The following is a 16,004-nucleotide window of genomic DNA, read 5'->3' on the forward strand; positions in this document are numbered from 1 at the left end:
GATTCCCATCCAGTTGCAAAAGCATGCTGTGGTGGACCAGTTATGTGACAAGGGATTTTCAGGTTCAAATGAGACATGGGACTTGAAAGCAAGAAGGGCATATTCATTTGTTAAGTTTGTTAAAGATACGGTTAAACAGGCACTGAAATGGTGTGCTAATAACACTGAAACATAAAAGAAGATGCAAGTTCTTTACACGTATGGAAAATTGAAATAGTACCAATGAGAAACAAAAATGATCAGCTGCTGCTCTGGAGAAGGAATCCCAATTAAGAATGGAAGGCAGAGATTTGAAAAATGCATTTCTTGTCTTAGAGTAGATTTTCTTTATTTGACCATGTTATTAGCAGCATGCAAGGAAGAGTGATCCAGATTGCCATTATGAATGCTGTCAAGGTCAACTTCACATTTACTCAAATAGACAACAACTAAATTGATCAGTAACCATGTGAAGAGAAAAATGGTGTGATTTCAATTCATGGGGCCTACTTCAAATCTTTTACACTCTACACCTTATCACCACATTAGAACCTTATCTTAGGAACCCAATTTTGAAGTGTTAGGTTAGAACATAGAGGCATATATGAACTAGTTGATACGATGTGTGGGTATGTTACTTATAGGTTCGTTTTGAAATATGTTGTAAGAAATTATATTATGGTCTATGTATAATAGTCATTATGTGTAATAATCTTTGAAGAAATAGATTCAATTATATTACATGTCATTAAAAAGAGAGTAATGTAAATTGTTAAGATTAATATAAATATTATTGCTTGAGTGAATGAAAAATATGTAATTATTTCCACTAACTAAAGTGAATAAGTTTTTTGCAAAGTAATCAACATTTTGTGTGGTAAATTAGTGATTGTTATTTCATTGATGAAGCTAATACTATGTTTTACTCAATTAGGTGAATTTTAAAATTTCGGCTTATTGACTTGTGTTCTTTGTTTCTAAGAAACATGAAAATTCTGTGTCCACATTAACTGCATCTGGTTGTGAAGGAAATTGAAGTAAAAGATTGTACTTGGTGTAGCTTTTTACATGGGTTGATTTCCGTCTAAATTAGTGTATGCTTCTTTGGGTTTTTCTAAGAGAATGTATAAATGATTTCTGCTGTCAGTTCACTCTCTCTTCTTTGATGTTATTACCTTATTTTTGGTCATAATAATATGCATTTTGTGAAACCCCAAGAACTGTTTTGCTTCTTGTGAGAGGAAAGGCCTTTTATAGAAGGTTCTTCAATTCTTGTTGCTTTCATGTGAGCATAACCACATTGAGGTCAACATTTGCCAAATGAAGTGTATTTTCATGATCCATTCCAAGATTATGGCCTTTCTAAATTTGTTGGCCAAACTTTAGAATGCGTTTTATGGAATGAGCTTAATTTCCTTGGACAACTAATTAGCATATGAGGAGTTCTTTTGTACAATGATTGTTTAGAGAATCTACAGCCTGGGACTATATTTGAGAAGGTTAAGGTTTCTATGGAAACTAGAATCTTTATGAGTGAATTGAATTCTCCTTTGCTATTTTGAACCAAAATTATAGTGACATAGAACTCTAGGACCATAGCTTATAGATAGTTTTTTTTTTCTTATTTTTTGGAGGTGTTATGTTTGTCAGTATCACTTGGGAAGAGGCCATATTGGTGCATCTATGAAAGCAAAGCTTTATTACTTGTTGGAGCAAAGAGCAGCTGATTGGTAATTCATGTAGATGATGCTTGTTTCCCTTTGCACCTTTTATTAAATACTTATCGGGATAAAAAAAAGAAAAAGATATTGATGTTTGTACTGTATGCATATCTTCTCTTCATATTTTGCTATCCATACTTCTGTCTTTTTTTGCAGCCGATATTTTGTTATTCCTTTGTGGAGAGGACGTGGTTACACAACAATGTTTGCTCAAGGTTTGGTTTTTAACTATTGGCTTTATATCACACATGCTGTTTTTATTAAGCCTTGTATATGTGCTGAGCAAATTTCATTTAGTGTTGTTGGTGGAGTAATATAATCCTGGAAATTCTTATAAAAAATAACCCTGGATATTAATTAAGATAATTAATCACATCATCAGATTTTCCTTTACCTTAATGCTGGTGCAAATTACTAATCTACTGGTTTATTTAGTTATGAAATGTAATAGTATTTATTTGCTAGCAAATCATGTATACATTTGACCAGGAGCTGTAACACATGCGAGTGTGCAAACCCAAATAGAGGCTGCCACCAAACTCAAACAAGCTTGTGTTTTTTTATGATCATTAATATATTAGAAGCATCTATTCTCTACTTTTGATGTTTTCTACACTTTAGCTGAAGCATATGCAATGGAACGTTCAAAGGAGAAAAATGCATTGGCAAGGTCTGTGTCGCAGAACAAAACAAAAGCATTATCTATTAAAGCTTGAGCTGAATGTGTTTCAATTTACAGTTGATATGTCATAACACAAATAGTTTTGGAGACAGTTTTTTATTATTAATAAAAATTGTTATATACTTATTAAAAGAATAATAATTAAAATTGTAATATAGAAGGAAGTACAATTGATTTTGGAATCAATGTAATGGGTATATAATCAACCATCTACTTTGAATCACTCATAAATACAAAGCATCTATTTGAGGGTTTACATCATTCTATAGTAACCAATGGAATAAAATCTACAATTTTTGATGGTCAATTCATTCTTCTCCTACTATTGCTGTTGTATGCACACTAATATCTTGATAGGGATTAGGCATGAAGGAAAAAGTATAATACATAAATAAGATATTTTTTTGATAATGTTGTATGCACACTAATATTCTGATAGGGATTAGGGATTAAGGAAAAATTATAATACATAAATAAGATTTTTTTTTTGATAATTTGATAGTTGGGGGAGGGGGGGGGGGGGGTTTAAGCCGTGGATGTCGTAGACATCAAGAGGTGCCAACCAATTTAGCCAAAAGGGTCTTGGCATAATCATAAATAAGAATTGAAGAAAACATTCCATTCTGTAAGCAACACTTCTTGGAGGATTCCTATTGACTGAATTTCCCTTTTCTTTATACTTAAAATTATTGTGGTCCTTAGAAGACTTACCATAATAACTAAATTCATCTTCTTTGTACTAATGAGTACTGCAGGTGCCTGTTGCAATTGCCTAGTGCCCTGTTATTCAGGTCTTTAATTGACAAGACTTTTCAACTGCCTTACTAGTATTCTAATGTATACCCTGAGATATGTTTTTAATAAATTTAATTAAAGAATAAAAATTTAAATTGACAAGACTGTTCAACATTACTATCCTGTTTCAAAAGTTCTCTCCCAAACTAGATTGGTCTATCTCCTGAAATGGTTGAGCCCCAGTTCTTTATTCTCTTTTTACAATTTTGTTCTAGAAAATCTATTTCAAGTAACCTGTTAGGGTTATGGTAACTTGTTAGGGTTATGTTAACCTGGTAGGAGTATTATTTGAAATAATACATTTAATATCTTGTAAAAGGCTATTTTAGCTAGTGCTTTCAGAAGATTTTTAAGAATGTTATATGTTTTTTACACTCTTACAAAAGCAATATTTCAATACGGGACAGGGAGCAGCATATGAGTCATCCACAGCTATAGATGAGCTTTTTTCATGTAACAAACTTTTTACAGCTCACTACAACTTATTATCAGTAACAAAGATGATCTTCAGTGTATTTGCTATGGTTAAAATGCTTATTTGAACTTTTCTTGCAGTGCAGATGCCGCACATACTTTTCACTGGTCTTGAAGATTACAAGGCAAGAGGAACTCAATCAGCTCCTTACTTTGCTGTATCTTATTACAATGAATTTGCAGAAAGCAAGGACTTGGTGCTGATCCATGGTGATGTTGTGTTCACAAGCAAGATTAGTGACACAGAGGCAAAATGGCTGTTGGAAACGACCCAATCTTTTTATTTGAATGATGTGAGGTACAAGCTGGTTGAACGGTTCAACAAAGAAACATGTGATTTTGAGTTCAAGGATGTGTTGCAAGCATTAGACATGCCTATTCTATGATCTACCAAATGAATGGAACTTGGCTAATATGATGGTGGAAGACAAGGATTTAGTCAGCATAGGAATTGAGATTACTTAAATTGCGACAAAGACATTATCAGGAATTGTCCTCATCAGAATCTGGTCAAGTGTAGCATATTGAGCAACTGAATGGAAGATGTGGTGTAGTTCATTTCATGTTAATGTGTGCTGAAAATTCTGATTGCTAGTTTCCTTTTTTTCCCAAAATGGAATAACTACTGTTTTAGACACTACGGAATTCTAGAGTTGATTTTGTTTTCCCTTTTTTGGTTTTGGGAAATATTATGTTGCATTTTTAGAACAAATAGAAGGCAAAGTTTTTGGACATTTTCACGTTATACATTCAAAATAGTAGTTCAAAGCAATATGTATTCTACGTTTGACTGTGTTTTAGTGGTCCATACTTGTGCTTTAAAGTGATGTTGTATTAATCAATAATCTGTCATCTACTCATTGCTATAAAAGCTCAGTTGGACATCGACTGGATTTCTTATTTGAGTCTCATGTCATTGGAGCAAAGATTCAACGATTTCATTTGTTCTTAAGCAAATGCAAATACGCATAGAGATTGTGCCTAGTTCAGTCAAGGTTTTAGGAAAAGACTTGGATACTCTATCTGCTTGACAAAGAAAAAGGAGGGAAGAAATCCCAACTAAGGCAAAATATACAAAAAGTAAAAGGCTACAATTCTAATGTTGTTAATGTTATTAAAATTATGAGAAGGGTTGTTGATCTTAGTAAAATTTATGTGAACTTGTTACTTTATTTTTTCCTTCGATAAAAAATAACTTTAATTCAACCGACAAAAGATCAATATCCAAACTTTCAAGTATCCCAGACAAGAGGAGGGAGGGAAGCTGCACAATAAGTCATGGCATTTTTCTTGTAGAAGAGCATCTCATCTTATCCCTGGAATCACTAGCCTCTACAAGTTCATTCACTCTAACCTCCAAGTTGTTTATAGTCTTGACAAGGTTTAGAACTTATGGCCCATTTGGATTGAGGGGGAGAGTAGAGCTAAGTTGACTTAAAATAGGCTAATTTTGAGAAAAAATTACTTTATTTTACTCTACTCTATTCCCCCTCAATCCAAACGGACTATTATTTTCTATTATGGAGGATTAGGTTCCTTAGATCCCAAGTTTCTTCTAGTGTGAAAGCCATTTAAGGTGGCATTAGAGGGGCATGTTGATGAATGAGCGTTAGCTCTATTCAGTTGGTCCAGAGGGTTTAGCACCAATTTAATAATATTTGCACTACTAAAAATGTAATTTTGAGAGTGTGCTATTGTTTCTCTATCCTCATTGCAAAGAGGACAGATTGAGTCAATAATTTTCAACCTATGTGTTGAGGTCCAAAATATTACAAGTGTTGAAATTCAAAACTAAAGGGGCCCTCAAAGATAGACAATGCCCAATCTGCCTACCAAGGCCCACTTAAAATAAGTAAGAGGGAGCCCAAACCTATGAATGGGCAAGCTTTGGGCCATAGAAAAGGAAGAAAAAGGAAAAAAGAAGCTCAACCCGGCCTTTGTGAGGAGAGTTTCCCAGGGAGCCTAGAAAGGGACTAAACCAGGATACCTTGGGACAGCCAGGACCAAGGGAATCCTCTTGTGATGCATGTGACCTCTTTTGATGCATGGGAGCTTCCAACCATCTCCTCGTTACCCCCTTTGTCTATGCTTAATGAATTCATTTGTTCAGAGAAATAAATATCCAACAAATGAAGTATATAGATAATACAGTTTGGATTTAACAATGCTTGAATTTTCTAAGCCCACGTAATGTAGTTGAATTTAAGTGCATTATACCTCCTAAAACTATTTTTTTTGGTTAGATCATCACTACCTTAGGCATCAGAATTCTTAAACCAATGCCACACTAGTGCCACCCAAGGCAGTCTTTGTTTTTGTAGGTATCCATCCCATTGACAAGTTGGCTATCTAACCACTGCTGCAGTATCATATCACATGGATTGTTTCTTCTTTTCTCGTTATTCACCCTCACCCTTTCTTCCCAGTTCCGTCTAATCCTTTCCTTGCCGTATATTTCTAGTGCTAAAAAAAATTATCATGCAGCGGAAATTGAGGACCAAAGCGAAAGCTCAACCCTGTGGTGGTGGCATCACTGTTTTTACTTGGACCCCTTTGTTTGAATTACATGGCATTCAAGGCTAGCATGCCAAAGAAAAATCCCTCTTTTTCTAACCTGTTGTTATATCATAATTTACAAGGAAAGCATGCCAAAAAACTCTCAGCCAACAAAGGAGTGAGGGAGGTTTTAGTTTATAATGGTGCAAAACCAAGCATGGTAACTCTTATGTACGCATGCTTATACAAACTATTCACAGCTCACAGATTCCTTTCGTGTGGTTCAAGCCAAGGAAATCCCAGGAAATCAAACCCCTCTTTCTCTGTGTTAAATTTAAAACTTGCACTAGCCCTTGTTCCGTGCAATTGAAAAATGCATGCTAAAGCTAGATGAACCATGTAAACAAGTGAAAGTGCAACAAACTCATATAAACTCATTACCCGTTTACTGCCTGAACCATGAGTAGCTGGAAACAGCCCTGTATCATCAAGCTTGAATCCTTTAGATTCTGCCAGCAATCTCAACCTACACCCAAGTATCAAGTAAATCGTATAAACTTTTACTCAACCATGGGTAGTTTTGGATTTCTTTTTAAAAAAAAAAATTCTTGATTGATCCATAAGTCTATTTGTCATAAATATTGCCCAAGCATAATGAAGACATTCTAAAATTGATGCAAAATATGGAGTACGTATAGAAAGTGAATCAATTTGTTACGAGAGAAAAGTAGGTACAAGGAATGGTTCTGGAAGACTCAACACCATTCTGTTGGTAGCAAATGAAATAATTGTCAGTACTATCAAAAAAGCTAGTTGTTTGTTTCCCTCTAATTTAATCTACTGCTTTCCAAGATATGTTAGTTCAGCAAATTCTGTTTATAGCAATATAGCATATTACTTAGAAATTTATACAACAATTGCTAGACATGTTACTCAAACAGAAGCACTACACTCTTTCCAATATTAAATATTTTTGATAGATGCATCGCCCTCATCCTTTGTTCATTTGCAAACTTACATCATTTGACACAGCTGACACATTTTTTTTTTAAGCCTACAAAATCCTATGCAGAGGGATCAGACATGCATTCTGTGAACTCTATTTGTTTTCATTAGGCAAACGCTTCATAAGCTAGAATATTTAAGAAACTACAGAATTCAATAGTCAGTAAGGAGATTATACCTCCTATTTAACACATCATTCCCTGTCCAAGCTATAAGTCCAAATGCATATATATCCCTTGGGTCTACCTACAAAAATGTAATAAATGCATTAAAAGTATCACGAAATCAATCATATACATTTCTGCAATTCTACATATAACAGTGAAAAGCTGTATACAACCAAAGGTGGCAGTTCATTATAGAAGTAACACATTTTTTTTTTGTGTGGGTGGGTGGGGGCGTGGTTTCAAGCATGAAAAAGGATTGGAAGAGGGGTTCTTCTCTCACATTGTTGGGGGCTAAGAAACCCATAATTAGAATCCTCTTCAATAATGGCCTATGATTCTTCTGAGGGAGAGCATAGGAATAAACACCAGTACAGATATAAAGTGCAGGCGTTCCTTTTGGTATTTTGTCTGAAATTAAGGAAACCATCAAGTACCTTCAAATCTATGCAGTGCTGCAGCTCATGCCCAGGATATGTGCATAGACCAAAGTAAGTGTCAACACCAGAATCAGTACCCTGTGCAAACTTTTGCATAAAGTTAATGTGGGCATATTACAGCAAGTTTGACAATCACAAGGATCTCATTTCCTATGACTGCAAAATGCAATTTGCAGAAACAAACTAATAGCTCTCAAAGTTCACAAGTTTTATTGTAAAACAATGGTTCTTAAAATATGCTACACAAGATGACCAAAAAAAAAAAAAGGAAGCATCCAAAAAATAAATACCTATAAACTTCAATTACCTCCCCTTCTCATATATAACATAGAATACAAGAAATAAGAGAGTCATGCGTTCAGCAAAGAGGGAGGGAGAGAGATAGGTCAATCAAACAGAAGAAAAATGATATTACCTCCTCACTGTGAGTAGTGAAAATCAAATCCTCTCTTAAGAACTTCATATCCTTTAAACAATGGACATATTTTGATTAAAAACCTCTATGACTGTAAGTATAGAGTAATAACACGTGTATGACAGTTAGAATTTACAAAGAAGAAAGACTATAAGTCATAAAAGAATGTAAGACAGGTAAAGGGGTGACATAAAACAAAAATGATAACATTAAAAAAAAAAAAAAAGGCATGTCAAAGAATTGGGGCAGAAAGTGGCAAGATCTGCAGCAATCAAGGGTTAATTCAATTAGGTCATAAGAAATAATGTCTTTCATAGAATCTTTTATGTTTGTAGAAAAACTGTTTGTTGGAATTTGGAGGCATCCAGGAATTTAATCTTCACTCTTTGGAACCAAGATCAGCCAGATATATGGTGGTCTGTAGAAAAATGTCCTGGATTTCTTATACTAATGACCATAATATTTTTTTATTGGCAGCTTACACATACACTCATTGGGTTTGAAACCCACGACCTCACCCCTACCCCTACACACTCATTGGGTTGTTGGCGAAGGATAAGTAACATCTACTGTTGTGGCGGATTAGATTTTGGAGGAAAGAAGTAGTACTAGCACTTGCAGTAGCAGAAGAAGCAGCAGCTATGGTGTTCAACTTCAACTTCAACAATAGCGCCCCACCCCACCACATCTCCAACCTAAGAGAGACATGATTGAAACTGCGTAGTTGCTTTTGTGCGGTGTGTCGGCGGGGCTGAATATGAATATCTAATTATCTCACTTTAGGATTGGTTTTTTTTAAAAAAAATTTTTTAATTAACGTTTTTTTATAAATTAATTAGTAAATAATATATTAAATATTATTTTGGGGATTTCAAATGATAATGAAACTGTGGAGTTCTGAAACTTAGCAAACTGAAATAAAAGAATGCAAATTTTTAGATAATTGAAATGAAAAATAGTAAGACTTAAATTATGAATTTTGGAATATGAGCTTTTTTTTTTTTTTGTTAAAATATTATTTTAATTTTTAAATTTTATCAAATATATTTTTTTCATATTTAAATTATTCTTTTTTATCTCATACTTTGTAAAGATTTTTTTTATAAATAATTTAGAAATAAAAAAAGATAAAAAAGAAATATTTTTTATAGTTTAAGAATGAAAAACAATCTTATGACAAAATTTAAAAATGACAAGAAATTTTTTTTAATAATTTAGGAAAAAAAAGAACTTTTTAATTGTTTAGAAACTAACAACTAACTTTTTAAAGTTTAGAGTTAAAAAATAAATTTTTAGTGAAGTTTAAAAAATAAAATAATAATAATAATTATATTATATTATTATTATTATTATTATTATTATTATTATTCAGTCACAATAGAGTAATAGACAATGGCAAGGATTTATTTATGCTTAAACCCTAAACTAAAACCCCATATCTCTTCCTCTACAATTCTCAAAACCCCATTCCAATCCCACAAAATAAGAGAAAATCCAGATGCTTCTCAATCGCTCAGCTTCACTGCTTTACCTCCACAAGCTCTCACCTCCTCCTACTAAATTCTTTTCCCATTTCAAACACTCCTACTCTCTTCTTCTCTCTAACCCTTCACCTTCAGCTTCAGCATCACCGCCATTACTTCCTTCATGCCCTTCATTTTCTTTGCCCAGGGTCAGCTTCTTTTGCCTGAACCCACCTCGCCAAAGACAAGCTAGACCTTTTGCTACCGCCACCGCTGCTGCTGCGGAAGGGAAGGGAACTGACACGTTTTTCGCCGATGAAGACGTGTCGTGGGCTTCCCTCGGGGTGTCCGATAAGCTTTCTCGGGCTCTCTATAGTGCCGGCATCGATAGGCCCTCTCTGGTTCAGGTACCCACACACACTCACCCTGGCCTTGTTCACTCATTTGTTGAATTATAGCAGGAATGTCAATGTTTTGTTTTTGATTTTTTCGGAGAAACGCAAGGCAAAGAGGGAAAAACAACGAATTTTGAGTTGTGGGTTTTGTTTTTTGAGGGGAAAAGATGAAAATTTTGACCAATACGGTGTTTAATAAGCGAAAATTTCTATACTAGACTTGTTAAAGGCTTTGTTTTGGATCTCTCTTTGTAATTCTTAGGTTCCATTTGGTTTTCAGTAGTATAAATTGATTGATATAAATTTAACAACACGTGATGATGTAAAGTTTTGAGATTTTGCTAAAGAAAAACACATGATATTATGGATATGAAATGACATTTTACACTTAGTCATTTCAAATCCACATATTGATAATGCTCAAATTCCTTCATAAATTTCATTAATCAAGAAAATTCTATCATTTCATACTTTATTCAAGTCATTTGAAACTAAAGATTGAAATCCAAATCCTTGTGCATTTATTTTTTATGAGTTTAGTGAGGGTTGTTATTAAGATATTTCTATTTGAAATATAGGCTGCTTGTATACCAGCTATACTTTCGGGAAAGGATGTGGTTGTGGCTGCAGAGACCGGTAGTGGTAAAAAAACAAGGATATTTGATTCCCCTGATCGATATGCTCTGCTCTGCACATGATGATTCTGTAACTACTGTTTCTGATCAAGAATCAATCCTCCCAAAGGATTTTTCTTCTTCTTTGCCCAAATGTGCTGCTTTGTGAGCAAGTGGTGCGGATGGTGAATGTCTTTGTGGCGATGATGGTAAACCGCTTCATAAAGTTGCAGCTGTCTGTGATGGGCAGGTGCTTTATTTGCAAATTATTCTTGTGATAGACATGGGCTAATAGGCCTTTACATGCATAGTGTGTTAATTGAAGGGATTTGGGATCAGTTTTCTTTGGGGGTATGTCTGTAGACATTTTAAGATTTTTTGGTTCTCACAAATAAGAAACTTTGACAGCGGGGATGGCCGGTTAATGAGCCTGATATTCTTGTGTAGACACCATCTGCTCTCCTGAATAATATTGACCCAGATAAATGCCGTTGTTTGGCGTTTATGCGTGGGGTAAAATATGTGGTATGCTTTTTGTGTAACTAACTATGCGTAATTATATTGTTCATCTCAATAATCCCAAGTCTGATTTGGCAGAATGATAACACAGGAGAGATCACATTATTTATAAGTAACATATCTATTTACTATAACTTGCAGGTGTTAGATGAGGCAGATATGCTTCTTTGTGGGGGCTTCCAGAACAAAGTTACTTGTCTATTAAACATGCTCCATTTTGATGAAAAGCTATTGTCTCAGTGAAAAGAATCTGTATCTGAGTTACCAGTGGAATTGGAGTCTGAACCTTTATCACACTTTACTTTGGAGGATAAGGAGGACCTACAAACTGACATCATATCAGAAGGGGAGGAAAATTCTGAGGATGTTCATGTTGATGACTTAGCAGAGGATGTTGAAGCTGGGTCTAATAAAACAAAAGACTGGAGGAGATTGAGAAAAAATTATGAGAGCAGTAAACGGTACATTTGCGTTGCAGCCACCCTTACAGTAAATGGAAAGAAAACTGCTGGGGCAGTGTTGAAACAGATGTTTACAGATGCCAATTGGGTCAGTGGAAACTACCTCCATTGTCACAACCCCAGGTGCCCCATCTATTTATGGTTGCCTACTAGTTTCTCTAGTGGTATTCTTTTCCCCTTGCTAGTAACACACGGTGAAATATTAGGTTTACTGCTGGCTCAATGGAAAATTTTCAGTATCACAATGCAGTATGTGTGTGTGTGTGTGTGTGTATTAATTATAGTATGTACTATTTAGGACTCTTCCTATAAAGAGTAAGTGTATGGTGATCTAATGACTTATCTTAACAACAATTGCTAAATGCCAGTTCAGTCACTTACATTTAGCCCACTATAAGGCTGTTTACAAGCATGCAAAAGAATTATATTATGGTGCCATAGCACATGAAATGATGAAATCATACACATGGTTGGAGATGTTTACTCCATGCACCATGTTCATATATATATATGCATATACGTCTACATTTATATTTCCATGGTGATCCTTTTGATTCACATTGTCAATGCCTAAATGCTATTAGTGGGCATGAGTTCAGATTATAAATTTTGGACCACTTCAGGGCTAGTAAATGACAATTTAATCCCTTGCTTGGTACATTGAAGTATTCTTTAGATGAGCATTATTAATTTTTCTGTGTAATAACTAATAACGAAATATTGGATAATAGAATTGAGAGCAATAGGCAGGGCATATATATGAAATTTGTGATACATACCCATTGCTCCTGAACTATGTGTGTCAAAATTATGATATCTTCTACTTTAGCAGATCCTTAGCCAACTCATTGGCAATTTGGCAAATGATTTAACAATAGCTTGATTGCATTGCCAATCATTAGTGTAGAATTTCAGGTGAGGCCTTGCATGTTTTTTGGGTGGAGCCCCCCGTAGGTGTGAAGCCATTATCATGTGCTTAGCTCATGGAAATTAGTGTTGATTAAGAATGGGAGGAGTCAGGAGGATGGAATTTAACCTCAAATAATACTTCAGGTGGGAAAAAAAAAAATGCAACTCTAGTGATTTATGTTGAGATATATCTTCTTATGTTCTAGTTCTAGCCAAATAGTGTAACCTTTTTATTTAGTAAAGACTTAGGGAACTCACTGTTTTCTTTTTATCTGGAGTTGATTCAACTTTTGGGGGGGGGGGGGGGGGGGGTACACAACATAGCCCTGCCTTGAAGAGGCTTGCCGTCATAAAAAAGAAAAGAAAAAGTATTCTGCTAAATAACCTCTTTGGTGTTATGATGCATGTGGAAATGCATAAGAGTTGGTGATTATTGATTCAGTTCCATTTCAGATTGAAGCAGAGGTGGATTGAAGTTACAACTGAGACTCAGGCGGATGAACTCATAAATGCTGTGAATCAAGGTTTTAAATCTAAAGCTACTGAATGCCGAACCATGGTGTTTGTGAATACTGTTGAGGCTGCAGAAGCAGTGGCAATATATTGTTGAAAGCTGGCATTCAATGTTACTGTTACCATAAGGATGTCTCCTTGGAGGAACGTTGCCAGAGCTCAACCGATCTCAAAGAGAAAGGTGGTATTCTTGTGTGCACTGATGCTGCTGCACGTGGTGTTGACATACCAAATGTCTCACTTGTTATTTAGTTGCATCTCTTTTTATGAAATTAGCTTTTCCTCCATCATGTATCTGGTTCGTTTTTCACAGGACTGAAAGCCCTGCTAATGCTAGTTTTTTTCTTTTCTTTTCCTGTTAAGTACTAATGCTAGGTTTCATAGCAGTAAGTAAATGAGAAAGTACAAATGACAGACATCAAAAGAGCTTTTTAAATCATGAGAGTAAGCTCTAAGCACTTATTAAGCAACTATGAGTACTTTTACTGATTCTGATACTTTAGAGTGGAAATTGATAAATATTAATTCCATGCCATTAGAGTAAATCTAAATAGGAAAACAAAATTATATAATTGTAAAAAGGAAAAAGGGAAAATATTTGTACATTTATATAAAAATGGTAAAATACACCTAAATGTAGACTTCCTATTAGTTCAAGCAAGGTCCAGTATCAAAGTGACATTTGCTTTTTATATTAGCATTTGCATCAGGTGGTGCAATTTTTTTTTTTTTAATCTATTTTAGTATAAAAACATTTTTTATTTTTTTACATACTTACTTTTCAAAGCATTTTACATTAAATTATCTATTTTACATTACATTTTATTAAAATATTAATCTTTCTTTTATTTTTTTAAATTGTTTCTTTTTCTTTTTATACAATAATCACCATCTACTTTTTTCTTTCATACTTGAGTAAAGAAAGAATAAACAATTAAAAACAAAATAAATAGTATAAGTGTAAATTTATACAAGTACGATAGATGTGAGTCATTTTAAAACAAAGTTGTGTAAATTTTACATATTTTTCTGTCATAAAATTACTAATGCCAATGCTCTAATAGGTGAACCATAAGCCTGGGTGATTCCCATCTCACCCATACCCTCTTGGCTAGATACGTGTGTTTTTTTAAGCCACATGTGCCTTTGATAAGATTTTTTTTACCCCATATCTCTACTTAATAATAATAATAATAATAATAATAATATCTCATCCTATGCCAATCCAAACCCATGACCGTTGTGAATAGCTTTTAGCTCCTGTCCAAACACCATTAGGGAAGAGATCTAACTATAAATAAAATAATAATAATAATAATAAGGGTCTGTTAATGTGTCCTTTAGGGCAAATATTAACAAATTTATTTTTGAAAAAATTTTATTGAGAATTAAAAAAATTGTCAAACTTTTTCAATTTTTGATAAATTTTTATTTTAAAATTGATTTACTATTGTGTGTCTTTAATCAGCATATTAATAAAATCCTAATAATAATTCAACAAGACCTTCTTGTTGATTTTTTTTTTAAATTTTTGATAACCCCTTCTTGTTGATTGAGAGAGAGTGTGTGTGACGGCGGCAAGCAGCCATGTCCTCGATGCGTTTGAGAATCAGAAGTGCCTGCCAATCTTTGCGTCTTCGTCAACTATGTACATCCACATCCAAATCCGATACCACCCACCACTTCCTAATTTCTACCTTCAACAGAGACACATTCCTACAACACTTGTTTTCCATCCCAGTAATCCATCAAACACTCTCTCTGGGATCCAAACCCACCTCACTTCTCACACCCACACTCCCTTTCTCCCATCCCAAGGGTCTCAACACTTCTCAATATCTCAACCCTTTTTTTCTCCTTCATCCCAATGGCTATCCCCATTCCAGTCACACCCCTATTCTCACCTATAACCCTTCCACCAACCAAACTCTAACTCTTCCCCTTGATCCTCATTCACTCACTCCTGAAACAGATGCCACTACTTTGTCTGTTGATACACATTTTGGCTTCGACCCTTTAACCAAAACCCACAAAGTGTTACGACTTAAATGGACAGTTGCTATTCCAGAACCATATCCTAGAGTTACTCAAATGGTGTGCACGGTTTTGACACTAGGCTGCAGCAGCAACGGTTCGTGGAGAAAGGTAAAGATAAACCCTGAGCTGCCTTTTCATTCTGTCAAGTATATGAGTGTTGGGAAGAGTGTGTGTATTGATGGTGTAATACATTGGCTACCACAGTATGGGAATTCTATTGTGGCTTTTGATCTTAAAGATGAGAAATTTAGACTAATCCCACGTCCCCATGACTACAAAGCTGAAAACTTTATACTGCCACTAAATCGATTAATTGAAATTGGTGGATGCTTGGCTTTGGTAGCTGACAAATACAAATATGCTAAACGCGATGATTCCATTTTGCAGTTGTGGATACTAAAGGATTACCACAATCATGTATGGGTTAAGGAGAAATTTTGCATTCCATTTTATTGGGGGGATTGCCAACCTTTTCCTATTGGGACTATTCCCTCTGGGGAGATAATACTTAAGGCGCTTAAGATTACTTGCTGGGTGATTTTCTATGATATGGAGGGACGAGGTTTCAAGGTGATTGATATAACTGGCTTGCCTGAATGGGTTTATTCAAGTTGTACTGGAATTAACACAACCGTTTCTGTTTATGAGGGCTAGTGAAGGTCTAGGAAATGGCCTCAAAATTGAGATTTATATGAGGGCAGCAAAGGGTAGGGTATGATGGAGCGTTTTATGTAAAAGGCCATTCTAGATGTTTAACGTAATGTGGGGTGTATTTATTGTGCTTTTTCTAATTAGCTTTAAAGATGAGTTCTTGTTATGGTTTAGCATGTATGAAGCACGGCTGCGTTTTTGGATATGGGTGCAGGTACGAAACTCGGCAAATTTTGAAAAAGTAGGATGCAGGTGTGACGATTAAAAAATT

General features: G+C 34.7%; 2 protein-coding genes, 1 long non-coding RNA gene and 1 pseudogene across 4 annotated transcripts; 3 read left to right on the top strand and 1 right to left on the bottom strand.

Moving 5' to 3' along the window:
* Positions 1-1,634: 1,634 nt before the first annotated feature.
* LOC142627631 (uncharacterized) lies at positions 1,635-3,861 on the top strand. The gene is made up of 3 exons (XR_012842899.1): positions 1,635-1,709; positions 1,857-1,915; positions 3,738-3,861. It is a non-coding gene; the product is annotated as an uncharacterized LOC142627631 (long non-coding RNA).
* On the bottom strand, positions 3,058-8,883 carry LOC142627630 (DNA polymerase lambda-like). 2 transcript variants are annotated; one of them, XM_075801510.1, is made up of 4 exons: positions 7,754-8,883; positions 7,331-7,398; positions 6,589-6,673; positions 3,058-3,956 (listed from the first exon to the last, which is right to left on the bottom strand). In XM_075801510.1, exons 1-4 carry the CDS (start codon positions 7,850-7,852, stop codon positions 3,792-3,794), a joined length of 417 nt encoding a protein of 138 aa, XP_075657625.1. In that variant the 5' UTR covers positions 7,853-8,883; the 3' UTR covers positions 3,058-3,791. The 2 variants fall into 2 exon arrangements, with proteins under 2 accessions (XP_075657625.1, XP_075657624.1); XM_075801509.1 differs by lacking the exon at positions 3,058-3,956 and having other exon boundaries at positions 4,144-6,673.
* Positions 8,884-9,586: 703 nt separating this feature from the next.
* Positions 9,587-13,396, top strand: LOC142627272 (DEAD-box ATP-dependent RNA helicase 22-like; annotated as a pseudogene).
* A 1,245-nt stretch (positions 13,397-14,641) lies between these two features.
* On the top strand, positions 14,642-15,736 carry LOC142629104 (F-box/LRR-repeat protein At2g40920-like). Its single transcript, XM_075803092.1, has one exon. The coding sequence runs from the start codon at positions 14,642-14,644 to the stop codon at positions 15,734-15,736; it is 1,095 nt and encodes a 364-aa protein (XP_075659207.1).
* Positions 15,737-16,004: the final 268 nt, after the last annotated feature.

Source organism: Castanea sativa, chromosome 3, assembly GCF_040712315.1.
Source record: "Castanea sativa cultivar Marrone di Chiusa Pesio chromosome 3, ASM4071231v1".
Lineage (NCBI taxonomy): Eukaryota > Viridiplantae > Streptophyta > Magnoliopsida > Fagales > Fagaceae > Castanea > Castanea sativa.